This window comes from Eschrichtius robustus, chromosome 21, assembly GCF_028021215.1.
Source record: "Eschrichtius robustus isolate mEscRob2 chromosome 21, mEscRob2.pri, whole genome shotgun sequence".
In the NCBI taxonomy this organism is placed as follows: domain Eukaryota; kingdom Metazoa; phylum Chordata; class Mammalia; order Artiodactyla; family Eschrichtiidae; genus Eschrichtius; species Eschrichtius robustus.
Window position 1 is genome coordinate 5,230,981 of NC_090844.1, and position 26,913 is coordinate 5,257,893.

At 40.4% G+C, this 26,913-nt stretch overlaps 1 protein-coding gene across 1 annotated transcript in view; it reads left to right on the top strand.

Moving 5' to 3' along the window:
- Positions 1–6,688: 6,688 nt before the first annotated feature.
- VEGFC (vascular endothelial growth factor C) overlaps positions 6,689–26,913 on the top strand; it is a 96,430-nt gene continuing 76,205 nt past the window's right edge. The window contains exon 1 of the mRNA XM_068532166.1: positions 6,689–6,949. Within this exon, the coding sequence (XP_068388267.1) occupies positions 6,779–6,949 (171 nt within the window). The 5' untranslated portion in view covers positions 6,689–6,778. The remainder of the gene's footprint in view (positions 6,950–26,913) is intronic.

Consider the following 26,913-nt stretch of genomic DNA (forward strand, 5'->3'; position numbering starts at 1 on the left):
TCACCATCTTGACACAAAGCCCTGAGGTGCAAGCTCTTTCCATCCGAAGACCATCTGCCTCTAAAAATTTCTTAAGAATCCCTAATTTTAAGCGTCCTAAAGGGATGTCAATTCTGTTGTCAGTGGGTTAAACCCTGTGTCTTTTTTAGCTAGGACACATGAATATAGGTTTTCACTTTCTGGAGTTTAACTGTGTTCTAGTGGTCAATATTACCCGACAGTTCCTTTCCATTGTGGGTCCTAGGCCTTTTTTTTTTTTTTTTTTTTTTTTTTAATGGTGTCTTTTCCAGATGACAAAGTCTCTGTTTTTTAGGGCATGTAGAGGCCACTTCGGAGAATATGAAGGAAATGCAACTCATACTTCTTGGTGATAACACTGGTTTTATTGCTTGCAGGAATCCCTTACAGTGTTTTGCCACATCTGCAAGGTAGACCCCCAAACTGGGGGAGAAATACACAGCCTTAAAGGAAAACCTATGATGTGTTTTTATGACGAGAGTCAGTGAGTACACATTTGAGCTTAAAAATACCACTGACTTTCTCTGCTTTTCATGAGGATTGGAAGTGATAGGGCCAATACGATTTCTGAGTAAACAGCAAGGATTTGCAAAGTTCTCCAGTAAGTATCCCAGTAAAATGAGTGCCTCTAATGGTGGAGAGATAGGTTGGACTTCTCCAGTTTGGAAACACAAAGTCAAGTTAACTTTTTTGCCACCGTCCGAACCATACCTTTCCAGCAAACAAAAGTTTTGTTCCACCTTGAAAATTAGCACATATTGAGTAGGACGTTCAAACTCCATAACAAGGTGTAATTGTAGAACCCATTTGCAGGTGTTCAAGGGTATCCTGAGACTTGAGTTCTCATCCATGTCCCATCTTTACAGTTTTCCTGCGGTTAATCTGGTGCAGGTGAGATACGCAAACAGCAACAGCAACCTTAATGCAATTTTCTCAACGACACGAGAAAGTATGGTGATCAATGTATCCTCCTTGGGGTTTGGCATAAAACTTTTGCAACATTCCAGTTGAAGGCTTCTGGTGACACCAGGCAGTCCCTCTGAAGGTGACAGAGATTATCCTCATGTGATGTTTCTCAATAACTCTTTTCATCCTCCAAAACAGGTTGTGTCGCAAAGAACACTCTTCAGTTAGTCTTTGGGATTTGAAGGGTAAATGGGAAATTTGAGTGCTTGGTACTACACTGGCGTAGCTTCCATTGATTTCCCTTTTTTTCCCCTTTTGTTTTGCTCATCAAAGTTTTGGAGGTCTGGCAACAGGACTGTTTTCCATTCCAGCTTTTGCTTGTCTATTAAATCCCCTGTTTCTGACTTAAGGCCATTCAGAGGAAATGGGGAAAGAGCTGTGGTCACATCATCTCCAAGAGCTACACCTGAATGTTTTCTAAATGTGTTAAAGAGCCTATCCTGAAAGTCTCCAGTGTATTCATCTTTTTGTTTGTTTGTTTTGGTGCATGTTCTCCAAAAACGTTGTCTAATAATTTATAGTTTTCTAAATTCCTCTGGTTTTATTACGGAAGTTGAGGATTCTAAAGTCATACTCAGGGTATTCACAGTGCCTTTTCCATTCAGTTTTATTGCACATGTGGTTCCTAATAACATATAAATGAATTGCTGTAGATCTGGGAGCCCGGAATTACATGTTCCTAGAACTATTGCAAATTGCTCTCTAAACTTCTGCCGACCCGGCTTGGCTTTGGAAAGTCTTTGAAAACCACTTTCAGGTCAGACCATGACCAGAGCTTAAATTCCACCATAAGGGGCTTGTTCTGATCTGGTTAACTTTCAGAGCCAATTCAGCTTTTAGAGTTTCTGGCTGACCAGAAGGAAAGGGAAGCTAGTCGGAAAGACTGTAGGGGCAAAGGATAAGAGAGGGCCACGGGATGGAAGAAGAGGGGTAGTAAAATGAAAGTTTTTGTAATAGATTCAAGTTATGATTTGGGCGGATCTAAAAGAGAGATAGCCTTTTGCATTTTTCATTTGTCTCTTCCACGGAATAGTTAGAGAGGCAACTGTGGAATCTTAATTTCTCTTGCAAACTTCCTTTAAACAATTAAAAAAAAATACAGATCACTGAAAGTTTGGAGATCTACTCCATGTCCATTCTAAGGCACTTCTCGAAGGAACCATTTTGTTCTCAAGAAAAGTTTCCCCAAATGGCCACTGAAATGCTATATAATTGTTGGTAAAATTATGCCATTTAGAAAGAGGCTCACATGTATTAGAATGTACCTATATGTACGGGGCAGGAACCTGGCCTGTAGGAGACAGGAGCTTGGGTTTAGTCTGAGACAAACCCATGACAGTCTGGCGACAGTCGGTCCAATCAGCGGTTTGTTCACCTTATGTCCTGGGCTCTCCAACCTAGTGGCTAGGCAATCTCCAAAGGCAAACCTGACAAATCTTAAGCTCTTGGAAGGTTTGGACGTGAACTTCCTGCTATCAACTACCAACAGAAAGTAATGAGGAGTAGTGACAAAAAGCAACGTCGCAGTAATGAGGCAGCTTTCAACCAAGGATACACTGTTTTCAAATCTGATCAAAGAATCAAAGCATTCCTGAAAGGGATTCTTAGGGGACACAATACACTTAGCATTTGGTAGCCTGACGAAGAGAAATTGGAACTGAGATCCAGTGTGAGACTTACCCCCTCACCGTAGGCCTCGATGGTTTCCCCTGTTTCTGAATTGAAGGTCTTAGGCTTCAGCAGCAAGGGAAGTATCAATGGGATCTTGGTAGGACATCCAGGTTGTTGAACTCCCCAAAATATCACCAGCAAACCTTTGAACAAACAAAAGTCACATTTAGTATAACTTATTGCAGTACGGGAGAATACCATTTTGACAGAGTCTAAGCAGTGTTTCAAGAGAGTTAAGTAGAATAATTGTAGGACTCTGGGGTCTGGACTTGAGTAGGTTAAAGTGGTTCTGCAAAAGTGCAGAACTGAGTAGGACTGGGCAAAGTTCATGATGTAGTAGTTTAGGACTGGCTGACACAGGGGAGTGAGGGTCTTGATAAACAAAATGTCGTTGACAAGCAGGGTGTTTGTCAGAGTGAGATTGCTATCTTCAATATACAGATTTGTGGGCATTTCCTGAAGCAAACAGTGGACTTAATTATTAGTTTACAATCTTATCTTTCCCAGGCGAAAGCTTCCTAGAAGGAACGACTAAATCACGTTGACTTAAGTTTCCATCATTTTATCTAAGTCATGATCACAGATGGTCTCAATTCTCAAAGACTAAGATTTTAATATTAGAGAAAGTAGAATTTCAAATAAAATCATCAGAAGTTACACAAACGGACATTATACACTAGTAAAAGGAAAATTACATCAAAAAGATACAGTCATCATGAACCTCCCGGACTTAGCAATATAGCATCAAATTATATAAAGAAATAACTGAAAGAATTACAGTTAGAACCAGAAAATAAAGTCAGTAATTATAACTGGAGATTTTAACAAGCCACTTCCAAACAAGATTTGAATACTATAATAAGCTCAAACTTAATATCCAACAAAAAGAGAGCGCACAGAGAATGAGTTCTAGTAACTGAGCATGTACAAAAGTCACAAAGAAAGCCTCAATGCATTTCTAAAATCAACATAATCTATAATACAACTAAATATTATAAAATTAAAAATTAATAACAAGAATTCCATCAGTCTGTAAACTAGAACAAGAAAATAAAATAACTTTTCAGGTAAAGAAAAAAATCATAAGGAAATTAAGATAAATTTACAACTGTTCAGCAAAGAAAGCACAACAGGCCAAAAGTGGCAAATATACAGGTAAAGCAGAATTTAGATGGAGACATATTTTTAAAGTATGTTCATCAGAAAATAGAAAGACAAAAGACAACCAGTCTAAGAATTCAACTAAGGAAGTTTGATATACAGCAACAAAGTAAAATTAAAGAAGCAAGAGGGCAGAATAACTGAAATCAGAAATAAATGAACTAAAGAAGATGGTCCGAATGGATCCTGGAGAACACAGAACGAATACAGTATTATCCTTATGTGCCTTCAAACAAAACAGAAACCCAATACAGAAGACAGACAAGAGGTGTCACTCTGGCTGGGGTCTGGGGAGAGGACAAGAGGAGCCCCGCTCCCTAACTCCCCTTCCTCAATTTCCTTCCACTGAGGAACACTCTTTGAAAAATCATCGTTTTAGAAGCCCGGTTATAAAAATAGGTCCTGTGTGAAGCTAGTGCTGAGCTCACAAACCAGAAAAAAGGCCCTTCTTATGCATCAGAGTGTGCTGGTGGTAGGAAACATTTTCTAGGGGGTAAGCAAGAAACACCAAAACATACAAACAAACAAAGAAACAAAGAAGCCCTGAAACAACTAACGCAGGACTGTTTTCTGGGATTTTTGATTTCTTTTTCCCCACTCAGGTATACTTTTTGCAGGATTTCCTTTACTTAAAATAATAACTGTAGTAGGAAGATAACATTTTTGAGAGGGGGAAAAAAAAATAAAGTCCGTATGTGCTTACTGCTGTATTTCAAAGAAAACAAACAATATACTCAATAGGACACATTCTGATTCCGTTGATTTCACAGTCCTCACCCTATGCGAGGCTCCGGGAGTGGTGGAAACACCTGAGATTCTCAACTTGGTTGCCTATCAGGACCCCGATGCTCACATCTTACCCCAGACCAATCAAGCAGAATCTCTGACGGTGGGTGCACTCAGGCATGCGTGTTTGTGAAATCTCCTTTTGGTATTCCAAGCGCAATCAAAGTTGAGAACCAGTGGAATAGGGAATGGTTAAAAGGAAGCTCCAGCGTCTACTTGAATCCCACCCAGATCTGTCCTTAGCTCTTCTTCCCTTTCCAGGGCTTTATCGGTCTCTGAAGACAAATATGGCAAATTAATCAAATAGGCAGAGAAGCAGGAAGACAGCAGGAGAACTACTACCCTGACAGCGTCAGCACCCTCAAACACCCCAGCAAGCTACGATGATGGACTCGCTCTGAGAGGACAGCACCTGACGAAGAGAAGCAACGAAGCTCAATGCTTGGGCACAGCAAACCAACTTCACAGATGTAGGGTAACGGGGACGTGACTAAACAGTAGTACACACGAAACATTTCTGAGGAATTCAGTTGATTTTCAATGTAGTGTTGAGTCAACGCTGATTTGGCTGCCAGAAAATACACTCCATCCAAGGCGGCATCAGCACACGTATGATGTCTGGACAAGGAAGACCCTTTCTGCAGGCTTGCTGGAACCCTTTCAGTGCTGAGTCACGTTCTGGGGCGCACACTATCTGAAGAACATGGAGAACTAAATTATGGTGGACGAGGGAGCTTGGAGCTGTCTTCAGAAAGGGGCGGGCGGGGAGGAATACGAGCGTAGGGAGAACACGACAGGTACTTTCAAAGTATGTGAAGAACTCACAGAAGGAAGTTAGATTCGCTTTAGGGTGTAAGGTCCAGAAGGCAGAGCAACTGGGCAGATGGGAGGAAGCACTTCTCAGCGATGCTGACCGTCAAACGGGCAATGGACCGCCGCGCAGAGCGGGGGCTCCCGTCCCGGGCGGAACCGGGGCTTCAAGTAAACCGGGGGGAGGGGAGTCGCAGAACCTGCAGAGCGTTGCCTCAGATGGGAAAGTCGCCTCTCCACCCCGGGCAAGCGGCCCCGGGGTGCCCTGCCAACCAGGAGATGCTGTCGCCTTCGGCATTTGTCGCTTCCGACGACAGCGTGCTTAACACGTGTCTCGCCGTCACTCCCTTTCTCACTGAAAGCCACGCCGCCCCGAAGCTTCTCGGTGAGGAGCCAGTTGCTCCTTCCGCATCTGCCCCGAGTCTGCGCTCTCGGGCCTTCCCCCCGCGGCCTGCCCTCATTCGGCTGCCCCGGGCCCCGCGTGGCCCAACGGGCGGGGGTTCCGCCCGGGGCTGACTTTCTCTCGCCCCTTCTGGAGTGCGGGGCTCCTTCCACCCCTCGAGCAGGGCGCCCAGGGCCGGGCTGCCGGGACTCGGACCGGTAGCCCCCGGGCTGCCGAGGACAAAGGGCGGGCTCGCTCCTCCCGAGCCACCTCCCGGCGCGGGGCCAGCGCCCCCGAGCCCCCGCGCCGCCCGCGCCCCGGGCCGCGCTCCGCGAGCGAGCGGGGGGAGGGGCGGGGGGAGGGGCGCCGGGCGGCGCGGCCCGGAGCGCGGGGAGCCGCTTCCGAGGAAAGGGCGAGGGGAGGGCGGCCGGGCTCGGCACGCTCCCTCCCTCGGCCGCTTTCTCTCACATAAGCGCAGGCAGAGGGCGCGTCAGCCATGCCCTGCCCCTGCGCCCGCCGCCGCGCAGCCCCGCGCCCCGCGCTCCCCGGCCTCGCCGCCGCTCCCGCCGCCCGGCCGCCCGGCTCGCCCCGCCGCGGGGAAGGGGAGGGCGGGGGCACGCGGGCTCCGGGGGCGCCGCAGGGCCCGAGCCTCGCGGGGCGTCTCGGCTCTGCCCCCCTCGCTCCCCGAGGCGCGCGCCGAGCCGCCGAGCGGGGCGCCGTCCTCCCGCGCCCTCGCCTCGCCTTGCCTGGCGGGCCGCGGCCTTGGGCGCTCGGATGTCCGGTTTCCTGTGAGGCTCTGCCCTGACCCCGTCGCCTCGCGGGCGCCGGCCGGGAGAGCGGCTCGCAGCGTCGGGAGCGCCGAGCCCGGACCCGCTCCCGCCGCCGCGGCTCCGCGGGGTCCCCGGGCGGCCCTCGCGGACAGGGCCGAGCCGCGAGGCAGCCTCGCCGGGGCGCCCGGCCCCGCGCGCTCGCGGCCCGTCCACCATGCACTTGCTGGGCTTCTTCTCTCTGGCGTGTTCCCTGTTCGCCGCCGCGCTGCTCCCGGGTCCGCGCCGGGCGCCCGCCGCCGCCGCCGCCGCCGCCGCCGCCGCCGCCGCCGCCTTCGAGTCGGGACTCGGCTTCTCGGACGCGGAGCCGGACGCGGGCGAGGCCAAGGTGGGTGCGCGCCCGCGCGCTGCGGGGTCGGGCCGCGGGGGCTTCGGGTCGCTGAGGACCCGGGACGTGCGCAGAGGGCGGGCTCCTGTTTCACCTTGTGTGCCTGGGCTCCACGGTTACCGCGCCGAGGGTAGGGTTTCTGGGAGGAAGGTTTTCCTAGAAAATAGGACAGCAAGTTAGGCGAGCGAAGGGCCCGGAAGGTGGCCGGTGACAGCGCTCGTGCAGCCGCCGGAGGGCGGCCCCCGCCGGTGCGCCGAGCGCGCCTGGACCCCGGCGCGGGGAGAGCCCGAGTTCAAGCCGTCGGGTGGGCTCTGCTCTTCCCTGGCAGGCTAGCGGGACTCCAGCGGCTCCCGGGCTTGGGTGAGCAGCCCTCCGGGGCTTGCTTTCCTGCAGAATTCCTCCGATGTGGCATTTAGGAACCGGGCTTGAGGGCCTCGGACTGCAGATTCACTCGGAGCAGTTGGTCGTGCTGGAGATGCAACAGGATCTCCGATCACCATCAGGCATGGCTTTTCAACTTAGTAAACGCTGCGTTTCTGAAATTCGGTCGTCAGGTACTGAAAAGTAAGGTGGATTTCCTTGCTGGTTTTTTAACATGCGATGTTTAACTCTCTGCCTAAAAAACGTTCCCGGCAGACTGTTGAGACATTCGGAGTTTCAAGTGTCGTATCGTATTGGTGCCCGCTTCTCCCTTGATCTCCTGAAAGAGTATCTATTTACCTTAAAAGTTCAGAACTGACCTAACGATGGAGAGTATGCTTAGGAGAGTTCTTAAGTTCCTGGGGAAGTTTTGTCTTCCACAGAAGACGGGAAGCCTCGGTTCACACACTGGCAGTACCCCTGGCTGGAACTAGATTGCAGCCCTTTATTTCACCCGATGGCAAGTGAAGGGCCGGGGGTGTGCCACTGCCACCCTTGGGTTAACTTTATTGATTAGCATCTATCCAATGGGTACAAATTAAATTGCCTTCCCGGTTTTATTTTGAAATACGCTGTAAGATTGAGAAGACTGAGTGAGTTTCGAAAAACCAACACACCTTTGTGTTTAAGTTTTGGGGAAAAAATTGAAATATTGGAATTTGTCGTTCAGTGGGATCAAGGGGGGAAAAAAAACTGTGGAGTAGAAACATATACATGAAAGTTCAGAAAAGAGCGCTCCATGTGCATTGTGAAATACTTTTCAACGCAGATATTTACATTGGTGTAATTATTGCCCTGAGAAAGTCTTCCTAGCCTCAAATGCCACAAAAATGTAACCTTAGACCCACTAACACTTCCTGTAACTTAAATGCCTTGGATTTCATGGTATCGATTCACTTTCTGTATCCTCAAACTATTTATTGAAAGTATGACTTAGGAAGGCAACTCCTCCCTATTGCCTATGTTAACTCACTTCGGTTTACGGCAAGAAAGCGTGAAATAGGAGGTGAAAGGAGCAGCCTGTCCTGATAAGCCTAGAGCCTGTGTGAGAGTCGCTGCCTGCTGGGTGGATCCTGAATGGATGGATGGGCCCGTGCGTGCCTGTGTTTACGTCTGTATGCGGCTGGAGGATAACAGTTAATGTGTTTTTAGTTTCCAAAATTGTCTTCACTGGTGATGTAATGAGAGTTTCCCTTTGCCATGAGAATCTTTGTGCATTCTTGTTGGCTTTTCATATTTGACCGTCTCTTATATATTCTGTATGGTGAGTATGGGTTGATAACTCTGTGTGCGGTATGGACGCTTTTCCACGTGACGGCACCTCGGCTTAAGGCTCTGAGTTCCACAGACCACAAGGCGGAGTGTTACTCCCGCACCGAAGTGTCCCCCAGTGGTTGAGTAGCAGCCTGAGAGGGCGTGTGTCATTAATGCCTCCGGCGAGCTGCTGTGTCCTTGCCGTGAAAATGCCAAGACACGTGGTCCAAAGACTCCATGTCTCTCCCTAGTGGACAAGACTAGTCGCTCATTTGGACGTAAGCCCTGGACGGGAGCTGATTGTTAATTTTCTGTGCTTTACATAAACACCAAGAAGAGATTTCAGAAGGTGAATAGAAGACGCTAGATATGCATAATCCCCCGTAATTGCAGATTTTTGGTAATTTACACTTCAGAAGTGTTTTTTAATATTAAAATAAAATAGAAAACAGCTCACAGGCTGTGAACCAAGGTTAGCCGTCCCATTCTTCACCTCATCCCCAAAGCCATACAGAAAATTGGAGGTAAAATCACAAATGGAAGCCAGATCTCCTTGTTTCTAGACCTATATTTACTGTTATTAGGTTCCTCTTTCTAATTATTCATGGTTGTAGACTTACGAAAAACTTCTGAAGTGTTTTTCCCAAGGATGTTAGTGCAAGCAAGTCAACATCAGAAAAGTAAGGCAAGCAAAGTATTGCCTAATTATATAATTAAAATTAACTACACATGATGGGGATAAAAGAGGAAATATTTAAAATTATCATCAAACTAAAGAAACCTGCAAAACCTCGAAAAAGCACTAGATTACTAACTACAATCGTTTGCCAACGTGAGATTAGAGTTTGTTTTTTGTTTTTTTCCTTACCTGAGAACAACCGGTTCACTGTGGTTGGTTGGAGTTGAGTGTGGTTTTAAGAGAAAGGTTGGTTTATGACTAACAAAAGGAGGAATTACTTCATTACTTCATATCATGAAATATGCTTCTATTCCAAAAGGTGGGTTCGACTGGGAGTTTAAATACCTAGATCCTTACAGGTTGTTAGAGTAGTAAATGCAAGGAGAGCATATCTTACATTGCAAATGCCTTTGTTAATAAAGATTGAACTCAACAAAAGAAAGCTTAAAGATTTACAATCTTGTGTCAATTAAGTGAATGATCAAAAAGATCAAATATTATTGCATAGACAAATGTAACTTATCTAATTTTCTGTATTACATAAATAACTTTAAATATCCCTACATTTATAGTTTAAATGCAAAAAAAAAAATGATTAGCTTAGTATTAACACTAGTTGCTTTAATGAGAATAGCTGTTTTCAATTAACATAGTAAAAGTACATATGGTTTACGGTGACTATCACAAAAAAAACTTCCTAATGGTGGCAACTATTTTGTAACATGCCTTATTTTCTTTCTCATCATTTATAATTCTGCACACTTTGGTATTTTATTTTTTTATTTACTGTTTCAAATTAATCAGTGGCAGTGTTTCTCAGAATACTATCTTTGTGCTAACTGCATCTGAACTCCCTACAGGTCTTTAATTTTTTTTTTTTTTTTTTTTTTTCCTTACCTGAGAACAGCCAGTCTCTGGACTTGGGTCTAGGAACATCCGTTTTTAACTAGCATCCTAAGTCATTCTCACGCACAGTGACAGTCTTACACTCAGTATGTCTGGTGTGTAACAATGACTAATTTCATTGGTCTTATCATATTCATTACGTAGTTTTTGAGTTTGCAGGGTAATCTGTTAGGCATGGGGCATCTTAAAAGACATAAGCCATTTTCCTCTCTTCAAGGAGCTTGCAACTCAGGCAGGGAAAATAAAGCCTGAAGCACAAAAATACTGTGAGTTATTGGAGGAAGAGTACCAAAGCAATGTCTGTGTCCTCAAGTTTGGGCAAGAGGGTCATCCATGTGGCCAGGTTGGTCTGGGTGCCTTGACTTAGGGCAGAACTTGAGCTGTAACTTGGATAGGAATTTCCAGCAGATGACAGGCATCCCTTTCAGGTCTTGGATGGAGTGAGAAAGTGAGAGGGCAAGTAGAAGTGTTTGACGGCAGCTGAGGGGTTATACAGAGTAACAGTGAAGACTCTTAAATAAGAATAAGCTTTCAAGCTGGATGGAGATCACAATGTATATGGCCTGAATCAGTTTAAGGAATTTGAATGCTGGGAGTCTTGCTGTGAGTCTTGGAGGGTTATTCATGATTTAAGCACCTGAAAGACATAGGTAGTAAGAAGGCTACTGGAAATCATTTATGGGATTGATTAGAGGTCAGAAGGACTTTTGCTGGGGGCCTGATCTGGTTGAGAGGCAGCAGTAATAGTCTAGAAGGGAAGTGACAAATAGAGCAGAGTGGGGACAGTGGAGACAGAAGAAAGAGATGTTACACAGGAAGAACCCATAGGTCTGGTGACTGATTAATATGAAAAGTAAGGGAGTGGGAGAAATTAACCTTGGCATCAGTATTATAACCATAGGAAAATGTTGGTCCTACTGCACTTCGGAGAAGAGAAGAGACTGGTTTTCACTGATGTATGCTGGAAGCTAAAGGCATTATTCCATAAGTCACCTAAGATTTTACTAGACTTAAGACTCTTTGGAGAAGTAAAATAAGCTTTACAAATTTACATCCCATAAAAGGAAAATAACTGTCTAGCATCAATAGGACTTAAACTTTAAAGAACTATTTGAGCTCTTGACAAGTATTATTACAATCCCTAAAAGAAAATTAACAGTGTGCATATCCTATTACCCTGCATTAGAAATAAGGTAAATTTTATTCAAGTAAAATAGGCCAAAAATGTGGCTGTAATTTTTAATCATTTACTTGCAGCCTGCTCTGTGCTTCTTGTTGCTTCATGATATTTCTCTGATGTACTTCAGATACCCATACTTTTTCACAGTAACCAACCATCAATCTTTAGAAAGGAAGTTCAATATTGGGGATATGTGAAATGTTTGTGAAAGTGGAAACCTTTGAACCCACCTTCCTCTCTTTACCTCACTCTGCATCAATTCATGTTAGAGGCTCCGAGTCTGACGTAATTAGGTTATATCTGTAATGTCCTGAGTATCTATAAGTTAATTTCATTTTGTTTTTCACTATGTCTCCCGGAGATGGATGTTATTATATTTTATTAAAGATGACGAATCGAAGACTCAAATGACTCAACCAGGGGCAAGAATAGAGCTTTTTTCTTTTTGAAAAACTTTTGCAGCATGTATTTTAGAAAAGCGTGGTAATGGGTTTGAGCCTTTGGGCTTTGCTAAACACCCACTTCCTCCTGTAAGTTGTAGCAGCATGCAAGGGGGCAGAGAGAAGTATTGCTGTACCGCGAGGGCCCCCTCATTACTTTTATTTAGGCCACGTTCCCCACAGTGGAACAATCTGAGAGAAACTTGGACTTTCTTCCAGGGTTCACCACGTGGTGCCCTCTGATTAAAGATAGATCACAACTGGCTTAAGCCGTAGTACTGTTGTAAGAATGGCTGCAGAACTAGAGGCCTAACAAGAATTCCTGACGATAATTGAACAGAGTTTCTAAGTTGCACTAATATAACTTCAGTGAAACATTGTGATCTTACTATGTCAAGTGACCTCTCGGGATTAATTGGATTTGGAAAGAACAGACTTCAGTTGCAGAGGCATGATACTTCCTCCAACTTCTAAACATTACATTGTTCCCCCCTTCACCTGTTACATCATTCCTGGCGGATAAGAGCATTCTTTAAGTACTACTCAGGCCTACTTTTTGTTGCAAAACACATATTTGTCACTTCAGATTTGTACAAGTTGTGAATTAAGGTATCATTAATTTTTCACATTAGAAATATTAGTGTAGCAGAGAACTTTAAACAATAAGAGGTAATAGTTCATTTGATTTATAATGTAACACTAAAATTTATTGTAAATATTTTAGATTTGTCAGTGTAGTTGTTTCTTCTGAAATTTACTCCGGCAGATTATTCAGGTGCTTCCAATCCTCAATTGATTTACTTTTTTTTCAGAGTTCCTAGTTTACCTGTTGGAGAGAGAAGAAGTTGTGTTGATTTAATTCGCTTTATTGGGCATCCATCATAGAATCAAATAGGCACCTTAAATTAAAATACCTTTTGCCGGTGGATTCTTACCCTTTCCTGGTACTGATAGCACCCTAGTAGCTTTCCGTTGTTAGAAGGGATTCCTGATGATTCCTTTTCTGCAATTCTGAAACCCCAAAGCTCATTTTCATAAATTATTTGGTGCTATAACCTTGATCTGATCTGACATAAAGCTATTTATAGTCTTTATTTTTCCTCTAAGTTTGAATATATCTAAACTTCATTGAAGAAATAGTAATGTATTTATGAGATGCTGCCATAGACCTTGCTGGGGGTTGGGGGAGAATTAAAATGTATATGTACTGGGTTTCTTGAAAATTCTGGGATCTGAAGTTCATGCAATCCCCAGGGCTTATGGTAAGGGATTGGATTGGAGAGCTGCTCTTTTCCAAAGGGCTTCCTTCCTCAGTCACCTATTGCCTCAGTGACAGCCTGGATGGAAGGGAAAAGGAAGGACTCAAGAAGGAGGCCCTGTGGACACCCCTACCTCCATTTTACCCATTAGAACCAGGTTTATGTACTTTTCACTCCAAATTCTCATATTTAAATCTTCAATTCAGGGGCATTTTAATTAATTCTCACTAGCCGGCAACTTCAGTTCTAAGCAGGAAATTACAATGAAGTGAGTGATACAAAAAATGTAGAGTGAGTGATTCCTGTCTATAACAGGAATCAAGAAACTTACTCATTAAAAATACCAGAAATGAGTTAAACTATAAACGCAGACAGTATAAGGGATTTTGTAAGAGTCTCCTGCTTTACCAGAAGTCGTTGGCTAGGCTTCTGGGGGAGGCCTGGGCAGTCATGGGAAAGGTGGGGGGTGATGTTGAGTCAGCTGTGAAAAGCGGGTAGATGCTGGTTACGGAAAGGAGGGAGGGAGGGGTATTTCGGATATTGAAGTGTGAGACTAGAGTACAGAGGCTAGTAATGCCACTGCGGTCAGGGGGTGTTCGGGCAACTGGGAGCAGACCGCTTTGGCTGGAGAGCCCAGAGCTTCGAGGGAAACAGAAGGGAATATTGTAGAAAATGTAAGAAACCAAGGAGCAGGACCCATGTTTGAGGATGGGTTGAAAGCAACAGGAGCCACTGAAGATTCTTCAATGAAATGTTGGAAGTGGTGTTTTTAGAACTTAACCTGGCATCACTGAGCAGAAGTGTCTAGAAAAGTGGCTAGAAGCTGGTCCGCAGCTTCCCAGAAGCCATTTTCAACTGCAGGCTTCCTGGAGGTGTCTGGCAGTGACTGCTCTCCTCACTTCGTTGGCCACGCATACATGTTATTTGAACTCCTCTATATGCTCCGGATTTCTGATGATGATAGTGGTGACCACTTAACTTATGTAAGCACCCATCACCATCCTGTCCAGAAACATTTATAAAATATACTAATAAGAGTCATCGTTGCACTTCTGGCTCGAATTCCAAACAGAGCAAGCAATGTAAACAGTGGTCATGCTTAGATACACACACACACACACACACACACACACATCTACCTCTTCATGGTTCTTCAAGCTGCCATCAATGGCTTATGTGTTCTTTCTTGCCGAGCTAAATATTTTAGACAATCTATTGAAAGAATATAAAAAAATCATAATATATGAGATTAGATTTTCCATCGTTTATACACTTATTCCTAAATCAGCTGGCAATTAAAAAAAAAAAAAAAGAAACAGAGAGAGAGAACCCTGAAGTGTCCTAGCAATTCCTTCACTTTAAATCTGCTTACAAGTATTCCTATTAATGGTAAGAGCAAAAAGGGGGGAGAAATGAGCTATCAAGTAAATGACACGATTAGTTTGTAGTTTCTGTTATAAATTTTTTTTAATGTGGCAGAAAATTGACTCAAACTCAAAAGACAACTATTATAAAATGGACGTAATGAAAGAGGGAATATTCAGATGCACAGCCTTGTGTAAATAACAGTGCTTCAGAGTTTAAAAGTCAGACTTCTCAGCAAGGTTAGGTTCAACATTGTCCTGGTTTGGACAGGTCGGGAGGAGATGAATATTTTAGAGGAAATCAGAAAGATGTGGTTTACCATTTCTATACTTGTAAAGATTTTAATTAGCCATTTATTTTGTAATTTGTTTCACCTTAAAACTTGGTCCCCAGAGTACCATTTTCACCACCTTTTATGCAATAGTAATGCATGCATTGTAAGTGGTGAAGGCTAGAAATATATATATGTGTGTGTGTGTGTGTGTGTGTGTGTGTGTGTGAAATCTCCTTTAGAACTATGGTATATAGTAAGCATTCTGTACATTTTTTGTTAAGTAGATAGGTTTCATCATCAGAAAAATACCATAGACACAAGTACTATGTCCTAGGCATGTGAAGTAACAGTGATATTCTTCAGAGTGATTCTTCAGCCCCTTCCCACCTAATTTATTACACGTGTTTTTTATTTTTTATTATTGTAAGCTTACCAGCAGTTGTCCTGATTTCTACAGTACGGGAACAGGATGTAATGTTGATGTTTGATTTTGAGACAGTTGGGGGAAATCCAAAGTGTTTGATCATTCAGTGTAGGAAGGCTATGTATTGTAGATCTGCTTATGATATGCTTCCACCTCTCCTGTGTGCCAGGGTTTGTGTCTGTCCCTGAGGATGACAGCTCTGGCCTTAGACCACCAAATCAAGGAATAGGGCATGACAGTCATGCCCTAAACTGCATACTTAAGTCACTGGGTAAAAAGGACTTCGGTACACAGGGCATTATAATGCCATATAATTTCACATGAACTCGTCCTGAATACTTGCAAAGCTTCAATGCTTTCAAGTTTAAATCTCTATTAAAGAAACAGACTATTGTTGCTACTTTAATGTGTAAACATCTTGTCTTTATATTATTAATTGTCATGGGAGAGATATAAATATGTATTCTGCATTACAGTGAAATCATCCCAGAATAGCTAAAAGCTGAAAAATATACTTTCACCAAGTAAAATGTAATGAAAATGTAATGGTGGAAGGTTATATGAAGAGTTAAACTTGTGTAAATTTGTTCAGAAGGTGTGATCGCCCTGCCTCTTTGGGGTGCTTTTCTGGAATGGCAACCAATAAAGTGTCCGGTCTGTGCTGTCACTGAGATGAATCTTAGAGCAAATACTTTCCTTCTCTAAGTCTAAGTCTGTGTTTCTTGAGTTCCCTCATTTGCTCACAAGAGTTGATTTTATTTGCTGCTTCTATCTGCCAGTTTGCCAGGCAGTCAGGAAACACTATGAATTTCTTGGTGCTGAACAATTGATGGTGATGAGGGCATGTGAGCAAATGGGAAGAGGAAACTCAGAATAAGTGGTGGATACAGCTCCCAGCTCTTCAAGAGCTAAGAACATGTTTTTACTCAGTAACATCTTGAAAGTATTCACTTCCTTATGATTCCAATACAGATGTTAGTTGGAGTATTTTAGGAACTTTTGATCAGATACCATATTTCTAAACAGAGGAAGTTTTGCTGACTGAATCTGGAAGGAAGGATTGAACACTAAATAGATACTCAGCTAATATGTAAATGATTAAAGAATTAGATAATACATTATCTATATAAGTCTAGACACATTATCCCTACATACATGCAGTACTGGTATGATCTATTTTTAAAGTAATTTTCGTTTCTTGGTTTAAGGATGCTTTATATTTAAATGCTGATATATTTCTCCAGTTATAGTATTCAATTTTAAAGTTATCTAATTTTCTTCACAGTAATTTTTCATTCTCATTCTAATTTATTTTTCTAATAAAAGTGCTATACTTATTTTGGGGCGTCAGAAACAGAATTAAAATAACATTGCTTATTTAATATTCTTTTATATGGAGAGGAAATGTTCATAAAATTAATAATATTTTTGCTTCCAGCTTGCTTAAATACTTGAAATGGGTGGAAAATTTCTAAAAAAACAAAACAAAAAAAGAGCAGACTTTGATATTGTGGTTGTTTGGGAAGATTCTCCTATATATGAGTTGGTGCCACTTGGAGACAGGCAACGCTTACTCCCTCCCGGGAACTGACTGGGAAGACGGGACGCAGATGCTTATCACCTCCTCAGCCAGCTGGTGTTCAAAGGTTTAATACCTTTTTCGGAAATGGCAAAAATAATTACCTTTCTTAAAAAGAAGTGTTGGCGCTGGCCCTATAACCTATCCTCAAGAAAATAGTACATTTTTTCTTTTCCTTGTTTATGCTTAAGTGGAGTCTTTTCTTCCACCTAATATCAAACCACCCACCCAAGTCCAAACAAAGAATGGATACATTTGGCAAATTACATTAGACTGAAATCTTAAAGAAAATAGTCTTGATTTTCTTTTAATTGGAGTGACCACACAGCTGCTGTGAATTCTATGATTAAATTCCTATAATCTGTAAAAGAGCTTGTTATTTCCTCTCACTCAAAGTTCCTTGGAAATAGTTAAAACCAAATACCAGCATGAAGCTGTTTTAAAACCACTATGGGTTACTTTACTACAGTAGCATTGCCCACATGGAATATTTTTAATTCCTTCTTTTTCGTTTGTGTCTGTTTTGTGTATTTCATTACTTTATCCTTTTGAAAGTCTTCTTCCAAGTTTATGTTTTGAAAAATGGAACACTTTTTTAGACTCATGTTTGCGTACGGGTCCTGACATTTATGACTTCCCTAAAAAACAAACAAATTCTTTTGTCTTAGAGCCAAAATTTTAGTTTTGGGATGATAGTGATTCATTGTTTGTTCCCTTTGAATACTAGGTCTTTTCATTTTGATGTCCATCCATGCCAAATTAGAATTTTATCAAGGCCAAAATTATTCATGAGTCATAACCATTACACTTAAAGTTGGGTAATTTGAAGCTGCTTTATATACACAGATTAAGCAAATAATTATAAATTTTAGTGCAAATGATTTTTTTCCCCTAAACGTTGGTAGCAGCGAGGGCTGCTCAGTTGGAGACTTATTCTGTTTTACTTTAGGAAAACACACCCTTGTGTCACAGCTACATGAGCATAGCTTATGGTCAGGCTCCCCGTGTTCGCATTTGAGGATTCAACCCAACCAGTTGCTTGGGTACAGGAGGGCTGACTGTTCTATGCCATTTATAAATTAAGGGACTTGAGTATCCATGGATTTTGGTATTTGTGGGGATCCTGGAACCAAGGGATGACTGTAAGTAGTTATATTACTGTCGTATAGGATACCATGGTGCATAACTTAGTGAATTAAAGATGAAAATGTTTAAAGTCGGTGTTACCTTTTTGTGTCATGCTTACTTGACAGTGCAGGCTCTTCTGCAATCTTAAACTGGGGACAGAGTCACACTAAGGACCCTCAAGCTTCCTTTAGCAGAAAACACCTGAGATTCAAATTGTGCCTCCATGGGCCAATTTTTAAAATTAAAGTTGCCCTTAATGTTGATTTTCAATTTGACACGTCTGCAGTGTGTCTACAGTGGTAAGAGGGAGGAGAGCACACGTGCCTGATTTGTTCCACTTATTAGCTCTAATCCTCTTAGGGCTGGACATGGGTTTCCTCCACCCAGGACTGACTTAGGCTAATATAAATTTGACTTTCTATTCAAAATTGGAATGGTAACTCATAAACTAGGAGATGTGCTAACGTTAAATCTGTGATATTCAGATGAACTATATGCTAAGCCATGTGCACTCTGTGTGACACATAAGTATTAAATACTTGCTTAGAGAATGGATTATGAGTTTTAAAAGATAGCTATCTAAAATGTCAACCAGTCAAATGCCATTAGTCTGAATGTTAAAAATTCCAGTTAAATATACATATGTTTAAAAGCTTTTAATTTATTTTTTTTTAAATTATTTATTTATTTATTTATTTTTGGCTGTGTTGGGTCTTCGCCTCTGTGCGAGGGCTTTTCTCTAGTTGTGGCAAGCGGGGGCCACTCCTCATCGCGGTGCGCGGGCCTCTCACTATCGCGGCCTCTCTTGTTGCGGAGCACAGGCTCCAGACGCGCAGGCTCAGCAGTTGTGGCTCACGGACCCAGTTGCTCCGCGGCACGTGGGATCCCCCCAGACCAGGGCCCGAACCCGCGCCCTCTGCATTGGCAGGCGGACTCTCAACCACCGCGCCACCAAGGAAGCCCCTAAAAGCTTTTAATTTTTAATAAACTATCACTAAGACATCATAAGTGTGGATTTCAGTATGTGTTTCTGTGAGTTTCATTGGGACCTAATGGTACATAAATCCCTGAAGGTGCATATTTTTACCAGTTCATTGGAACATTACAGTCTATCCACATTTAGGTTCAGTCTTTTTCAGAACAGTTTCTATTTTGCTAAGCCTGAACTATTATCACTTTTGTTTATTAAATCCATTTTTTAAACTATCTAGGTGCTTTGCTTTTCCACTGATGTGAGCTGTCCTGTCCTATGTGCAGTAGGAAAAATGTACAGTAATTCTAGCATCATGGTCTCCCTTGAAGGTTAAAAAGACTCCTGATTTAGAAATTAAGATTTCACTCCAAAGCAAAGTATCCCACTTGATGACATGCCCCAGGGTGCTGATAGATATGGCAACACTATTAAAAACCAAAATATCAGACACATGTTACATACCCTTCTGTATAAATTGCACATTCTTTTCTTTCCCTTTATTACATATTTTTACTCATACATAATACTTTGCAGGTAAATATTTTTAAACACACTGTAAACAACTGTTGCTCATTACAAAATATATATGCCCACTACTGACGGGAGTTACTCATTGTTTATATCACCTTGTGGCACAAAATACAAATGTCATGTTACAAAGAATGTTAACATTTATAGTGAGATTAGATTTTCTTAAATTTAAATTTGAACTTAAATTCTTTTGGAAAATCAGATTCTACAATCTCTGTTATCATTTCACCTCAATACATCGTCCCACTATTTTGATGCATAAATGATGCTTTTATATTATGGTGGCTTCAATTTTAGTGTAATATTAGCTGGTTTATGGCTTGATAAATTTAGTGCATACACTGCATCCATAAATATAGTACATATATGCAGTATGTGCATTTAGTTTGAAGAACCAGAATTTTTTCCAAACTCTCATCAGTTTTGTTTGTTTGTTTGTTTTATTTTTTGTTTTTGGTGGTGAGGAAGGAAGTCAGTGTTTGACAACATGTAAAATTTATAATAATTTTGTCAAACTGATTCATTGCTATAATTTGTAATCAGAAAATTTGGGGGGATCTATCTAGAGTTTATGAGGGGAAAGAATATTTGAAAATGAGGCACTCTCAGGAAATTGAGAAAGTAAGTTCTTGTGCATGTAGAGCAGAGGGTGTTTTGGATCATAGAACATGTTTTGCAGCAGGGAGTTGAAGCATAGTTAAAATACATCTGGGTTATGTTTAGTTATTGAAACTTCTATTCAATGAGATTGGTAATTAAGAGATGAACATAGTTTATAATAGCCCTTATAAGTCTTTAGTTGGTCAACAAAATAACTTGCTCTCAAGGTCAGATGATTTAATCAAAATTATTTAATTAGGTAATTCCTATTTAATCAAAATTTGATTATAATAGATGTTGTAGTACTAAATAATTTGAGATTGCGGGCTCTTGTTGGAGAAAGAATACGTTTTTTTCTTTTATTTAGGGCATCTTAAGGAACAATTTTCCCTCCAGTAGCATTCTTTTGTAGAAGAGGGTCCTATTATTTGCTTTTCTCATGAATATGTTATTTCTTTACTTTTGGCATTGTCTTTCTTGCTTCCAATTATGATTGTGAGCAAATAGCAATAGAAATTCTTGGTAACTTCCAGCATGATTTAGTCATCAAAGCTCACCAGCAAATGCATGTACCATGAGAAAGCTGAGCTGGCCGCAACTAGACCACCAACATGTGAAGTCACATTGTCTCCTGTTCCCCAGTTGTCATTTTGTTCCTATTCATGAATTATTCTGATTAAAGTTCAATATTTTGCTGATTATGATTGTGGGCAAAATGAAAATCTATTTCATTTTGAATTATAAATAGAAAAGACATCAGATTCTTAGATCTGAAGAATTATTTAGACTTTGATTATAACTTAAAGCAGAGTGAGCTAAAGAACTAGATTTCTAGGCATATTTTGACTATAAAATAGATACCTCGCATATAGCAAGAGTGGCTTTTATATCTGTATCTGTCACTTTCTAAGATTTATTAATGTGTTCACCAAGCAGCTATTGCCTTCTGTGTGCCAGTGTTTAAGGTATTAAATAAAATCTGAGGAAAACAATTCTATAAAATTCCAAGATGTAAACTGTTTTACGTCTTTAAAAGTTTCACATATATATAATAGTGACTTGTTTTTCATAAATATAGACAGGAACTTAGACTTAAGCAAAAAGTGACAACGGGTTACCTAGGCCAATGAAAAAGCTATTACAACACCCAGACAGTGTTAAAATTCAATGAATTTAAAACATCTCCTGTGCGGTAATGCCAAATAATAAGTATCAAAGTATGAAATATTTTTAATGAAATTAACAATACTAACTGGGTTGTCGGTAATTAAACACATTAATTAAAGATACATAATCTAATAGCTATAAATAGTAATACCTTATGAAACTTCTATAACTTAACAATCCAAGTTCATTTTGATACGTAACAAAAAGATAAAAAAAGACAATATAATAAAACCAAAATAATAACCTAAAATAATAATAGTAATTGTTGGGTCATAGCATCATATTTTGCTAAATAAAAGATGGCACTTGAGCTAGGGTTTGGTCCACACGGGGTCAGGATCAGGCAGGGATGATTCTTCTCTGTCTTTACATGTTTCCTTTCCCTCTTGCTGCAGCTTTTGGAAGGTTGGTCTGTTATGAGGTCTTGGCAACACCTATAAATATCACAGGGTGCAGAAGTACAGCTTTTTTCTCCTCTCAGACGTGGTCATTTATGCCTAAGCCCTGCTGCTTCCTATTCATTTTCTTCGTGTAGTTCAAAGGTTTAATTGGAAATATTAAATGTAGTTGGGACCAAACTGAGTTTGAGGTCTCCTGTATCCAGTTTAGAAAAGTTTATTTCCCAGCTTTCTTTGCAGCTAGCATGCCATAGGACAGTTCTGGCCAATGAAATCCAGAAGACAAAATCTAGTAAGGATTTAAGGGAAAACTTTTGTTTTTGTGATAAGACACTGCCTTTCTTCATGTTTAGTTTTCTCCCCTGGAAATCAGAAATCCCTTATAATTAAAAAAAATTACTTTATGCTTATCAAAAGAACACTTCTAGACTAAGGTGGACTAAAATTTTTATAATTATTAATGTGAGCCCGTGGCTATGGAAGGACTTTATAAGTTTGTACTATGTCCTTAATCTGTTGAGTTTAGAGTTAAAATAATTTGTATCTTTATATCTAATATTCTTTGCCTTGCTGATGAATTCTTTTTAAATGTTATGTTTATAGTTTGTAAATACTTCAAGAAACCTTGTTCAGTAACCACATTCCAAATAAACAGTGTTCTATTAAGAAAGCTATACATTTTGTCCCTTCTCACTGCTGAAAGTGTTAATACTTTGGGAATGACCCCTAACCAACTCTAAGTGTTTGGGTAGTGGTAACTAGAGGGAATAGCGAGAGAGAGAGAGGCTCCTCGTAGGATTTAGAGAGAGAGAAAGTGGGATGAAATATCTCAGAACTGGCGAAAAAAAATGTGCAAACAAGAAAATATTTTTTCTATCTTCATTCAGATTAATGAATAGTTAAACACCTGGATTATTTAAAAATTGTGTTTGATTCTAGGCTTTTACAAGCCTGAATTTGTCACCATAGCATCAAGATGGGAAATTAGGAAAGAATGCTAATTTAAATTTAAAACAGCTGGAAATATAATACATGGTGTAAACGACTATCTTCTCATCTATCAACAAGTGCTTATAGATGTCACATGAACTGTTTTAACTGCAATTATAAAACTCGATGGAATGTGTAGAGGTGATTCCAAAAATTTGATTGGCTAATGTTTAGAGTACTGGTTCTTAAGAAATACTCTGTCCAACACAAATTTTAAATATATGCAGCCCCTTTAGTACTAATGAAGAGTTTCAGGTTAACATTTGGGGACAGAATTCACCATCAAATAATAAATAACGGATATATAACCTCAGTTCAAGCTATTTTTTTATAATAATAGTTTATTTCTAAACACAAGTTTCTTTTAGCTAGATAAATTTTTTTCAGCTGTTAGATTTTGGAGCTGTAGTAATCTGGAATGATTAAAGATTTTATACTTGACAAGTGTTCTCCCTGGGGGTTACTCGCTTCCCCTTGGAGCTCTGGAATTATTATCCTCCACCCCGGGGTAAATGTCTTAAATTCCCTTATGCCACGTTATTTACCATCTAGTGGATTGTTAGAGTATCTGTGAGTGAGCCGTATTCCTACAGGACACTCCCAAGGCTCTTTGACCATATTGGTCATTAAAACGTGATCAGTCTTGGTTCAGGCAGGTCTGAGGTTGGACCAGTTGATTTGTAGGATGTTCTTACCTGGCAATATAGAGAATACAAATCAAGACATGTCATGTGCAGGAAGCAACATTAAGTAAAGCATGTGTTCTAATGTATTCCTTCAGACATAATCTGGACCATGAAGGGTATTTTTCCTTACCACATTCATATAAGAAGATCAGGTTGGTTTCTGGAATTGGTTATATTTTTTCATTTTTGGATCCTTTCATATTTAAATCTTCAGCTTCATACTCTTCTGTTTTATTATACACGCTGTAGCCATTTACCTATGCAAAGTTAATTTTTTTTTTTTGCCACAAAAATGTTCCACAAACTCCGCACATGTAGACTACTGGGTATAACCAAATACAGTTGCTAAGTCACAAGCAGTCTTCTGAAAGAAAAGTTCTTTGATTTTGGCTTCTGAAGTTATTAACTACATATTACTTTCTATCATATTTAAAATCTAATGCTCATAGAGTTAATTTTCACAATTATTGCTGAGTTTGATAGTTCAAAATATCAACCAGAATTTTTTTTGTTCTATTAATTATACGTTAAAATATATATTAAGTCGTGCCATAACATAAATTATTCAAGAATTGCAAGTAATGTCATGTCTTAAATCAACCATATATAATATGTATTACCAGTTTTATTTTTAAAGGCACTTGCCATTTATTCAGTATTCTAAAGAAATAAGGTTATCTTCATAAGTGAATTTTCTGGACTCCTGAAAGTTAGCAGTTTTAAGTATAAAAACTCAAATTTATTGCGTTGATTAAAGTATACTATACATAACTTCATCTTAATGACTCAGCTGTAATGAAAACAAGAATTACTGCATTCCTCCATTGCCCTTCCTGCGACCATTATTTACCACCTCTGCTATGTGCAGTCACTTCTGCACTTTTTAAAAATTTGCGTCTATTCTTCTCTCTTTTGCCTCCTTTACCCCAAGGCTTCTCCTGTACTTCTGTTCTTTGATGCTTGGGAGGTGTTTTTGTTTTTTATAGCTATGACCCCACCATTAAAGAATTTTATTTCAGCCTCTGGTGATCTCACCAACTACTTCAAGAATATCATTTGAAATGGGATTTGGTTGTATGTAACAAGAATCTAACTGCAGTGGCTTAAGCAAATTTGAGTTTATTTTTCATGCCAGTGGAGTTAAGGGCTGGTGCCATGTGAAGCTCTATTTGGCTATCAATGTCCCAGACTCTCCCACGTATTCTCCCCCAAAGTTGCAACAAGACTAATTCCTCTACAGCATTATGTCTGATTTCAAGGAAGGAGGAATTAGGAGACAGGAATCTGGTGCCTTAACAGGAAAGCAAAAGCTTTCTTGAAATCTATAGTAGATTTGCACTTATTCTTATTGGACAGAACTGTCTTTTGGCCATCCCTAGCTGCAAGAGAAGCTGAGAAATAAAGCACAGGCAACTTCGGACAAGATTGGAACTCCCTTTATATGGAAGAAAAGGAGAATGGATTTTGAGTATCCTGTGTTTGGTTTGTAACATTGTATCAATATGATTTCTAATTTTGTTTTCTTTTTCCCACAGATTTCTCACTTTTTTCTCATGCTTGCAAACTTGGTGCCTTGTATACTCATGTGAAAGATTAATGTTATTGAAGGATTACATTTTAAGTTATATGAATGTTATTACGTAAGACCTTTTGACTGTTCAAAAGATTTCAAGTTTAGTTTGGAGGGATAGTTCTTACCTGAAACATTTGTAGAACATGAGAATTTAAACTTACTTATTTTGTTGTGTCAAAAGTAGGTGTAGTAACAGAAGGGGAAGACTTGGGAAAGCTAGTGCCCTTGAAAAATATTCAAGTTATGTAGATTTCTGTGTAAGAAAAATTAATACCAAATCAAGCAAATATAACATTTTTAATTAAAATTTTTTTAATATTGGTGTTGGTTTTCCTTTTACTTTGTATTTTCTGTGAGGTTGGAAAGAGAAAATTTTCTAATTTTACTTGACTTCTTTCTAATGGATTCATCTCCCTTGCTTAATGCTTAACTGTAATAGGACTTTCTTCAGCCAACATGCTCACTTTTTCCTCTCACTGAGCTGTAACTTTTGTGAGACCAATTTGGTGTTTGTGGAGACTTCCAGTGTCTGTGTGGAAAGTGAGGGACAACTATTGTCAGATCACAGGCTACTCTGATAACAGATAGTCCTGACCTTACTGTGTTGATTTTCAGATCACCACCTTGTGAGAATGGCAAAAAAGTATGCATAAGAGGGAGATGGTTGATTAAAATTTCTTCACACTACCAATAAAACACCAGGTACAGATTCAGCTGTGTTGTCCTCACAAAGGAAAAACAGGGGTTACTTCTCCCAGGTGGAGTGTCCACGGTCTTTCTACCAGATACAAGAACCTTCATGTGTGTTCTGTGGTTTCTGCCTACACCTCTTCATGTGTCTTATACATTTACTGAGAAGAAAAATGGGAAACAGAAGCTCATAAGCACGTAATCAGTGCATGTCTGATGCTCATGGAGCCCTTGGGCACAGTTCTCTGTTACTTCTTCATTACCTTTAATATTTCGCCCTATTGATTTTGTTATTCAAATTTGTAAACCTATGTGTTAAACACATATTTCTTTTCCAGTAAGCAGACCGTGTATCAAATGTAATGGGAATTTGACATGAAAAGACATTTCGAACAGAGAAGAAAACGACTATTACAAGAGTGTTTGAAGTTCAAGTATTTACCTTGTTTAATTTCCATAGATCATCATCTGATACACTAATAAGATTGGACCAGTTTATGTTATCTTAAACTTTTCCCCCTGCAACTGGATTATTTATCCTTAATGGTTTGAATTATTCTTCCTATTCTGCCTTAGGGGCAATTTTCATACGTGCTGATGTTTCAAAGTAGTCTCCATTAGAATTTAATTATTTGATGCCAAGCACTGATTCTTTTTTTTCTTAAGTGCATTTTCTTGAGAAAAGTAAGTTTTGCACGTTCATTGGTGATTTGCACTTTCACGTGAATTAATGATGAGAGTGAGTTAGGGCAGAGGGAGAGAAGGAATGGGTATGTACCTGGAGGTCACGTCACAATCGGCTGCTCTGAGGGTGGAGGGGAGGCAGAGGAGAGGTGCCCCTCATTCAGAAAAGCCAGACCTTCGTGTGTGACAGCTGCCGTGGAATTCTCATAGCTTTTATTGCACTCTTTATCCTGATCACTTTAAACCAGCTCGGCAGAGCATTTGTTACTCTAATAGGAGCTCAGTTATTTTTCAGGGGCAGTGGTCCAGAGGACACTATAATAGAAATAGATAATTTCAAAGTTGAATATATGTTAGATACTATTTTTATTCTCTGTTTGGCAAGTCTGTATTGAGAATTTATTCCACTGTGCTTCCTCAGGGAAATAGCCTATTCAGGTCACTGGAAATAACGTGTCAGGTTTGATAAGAGACTTCATATGTAGCCAAATAAACCTACTAAATATATTTAGAAAATCATTCTAGTGACTAATAAAGTGTTTCCACAATAACAATGTTGGTAATGTTAGGATTTACCCTTTTGCATTGGAAATGACTTGTCAAGTCTTCAAAGAGACTTTATGGGCAGCCAAATATACTTGCTAAGTATGTTTAGAAAGATTTTTACTAATATAAAGTTTTTTTTAACATAGCCTCTTAATTTTAAGCAATAATACTGATTGAAATCATTGGGTAGCTGGGAAGAGAAGTTAACTTGGTTTTTG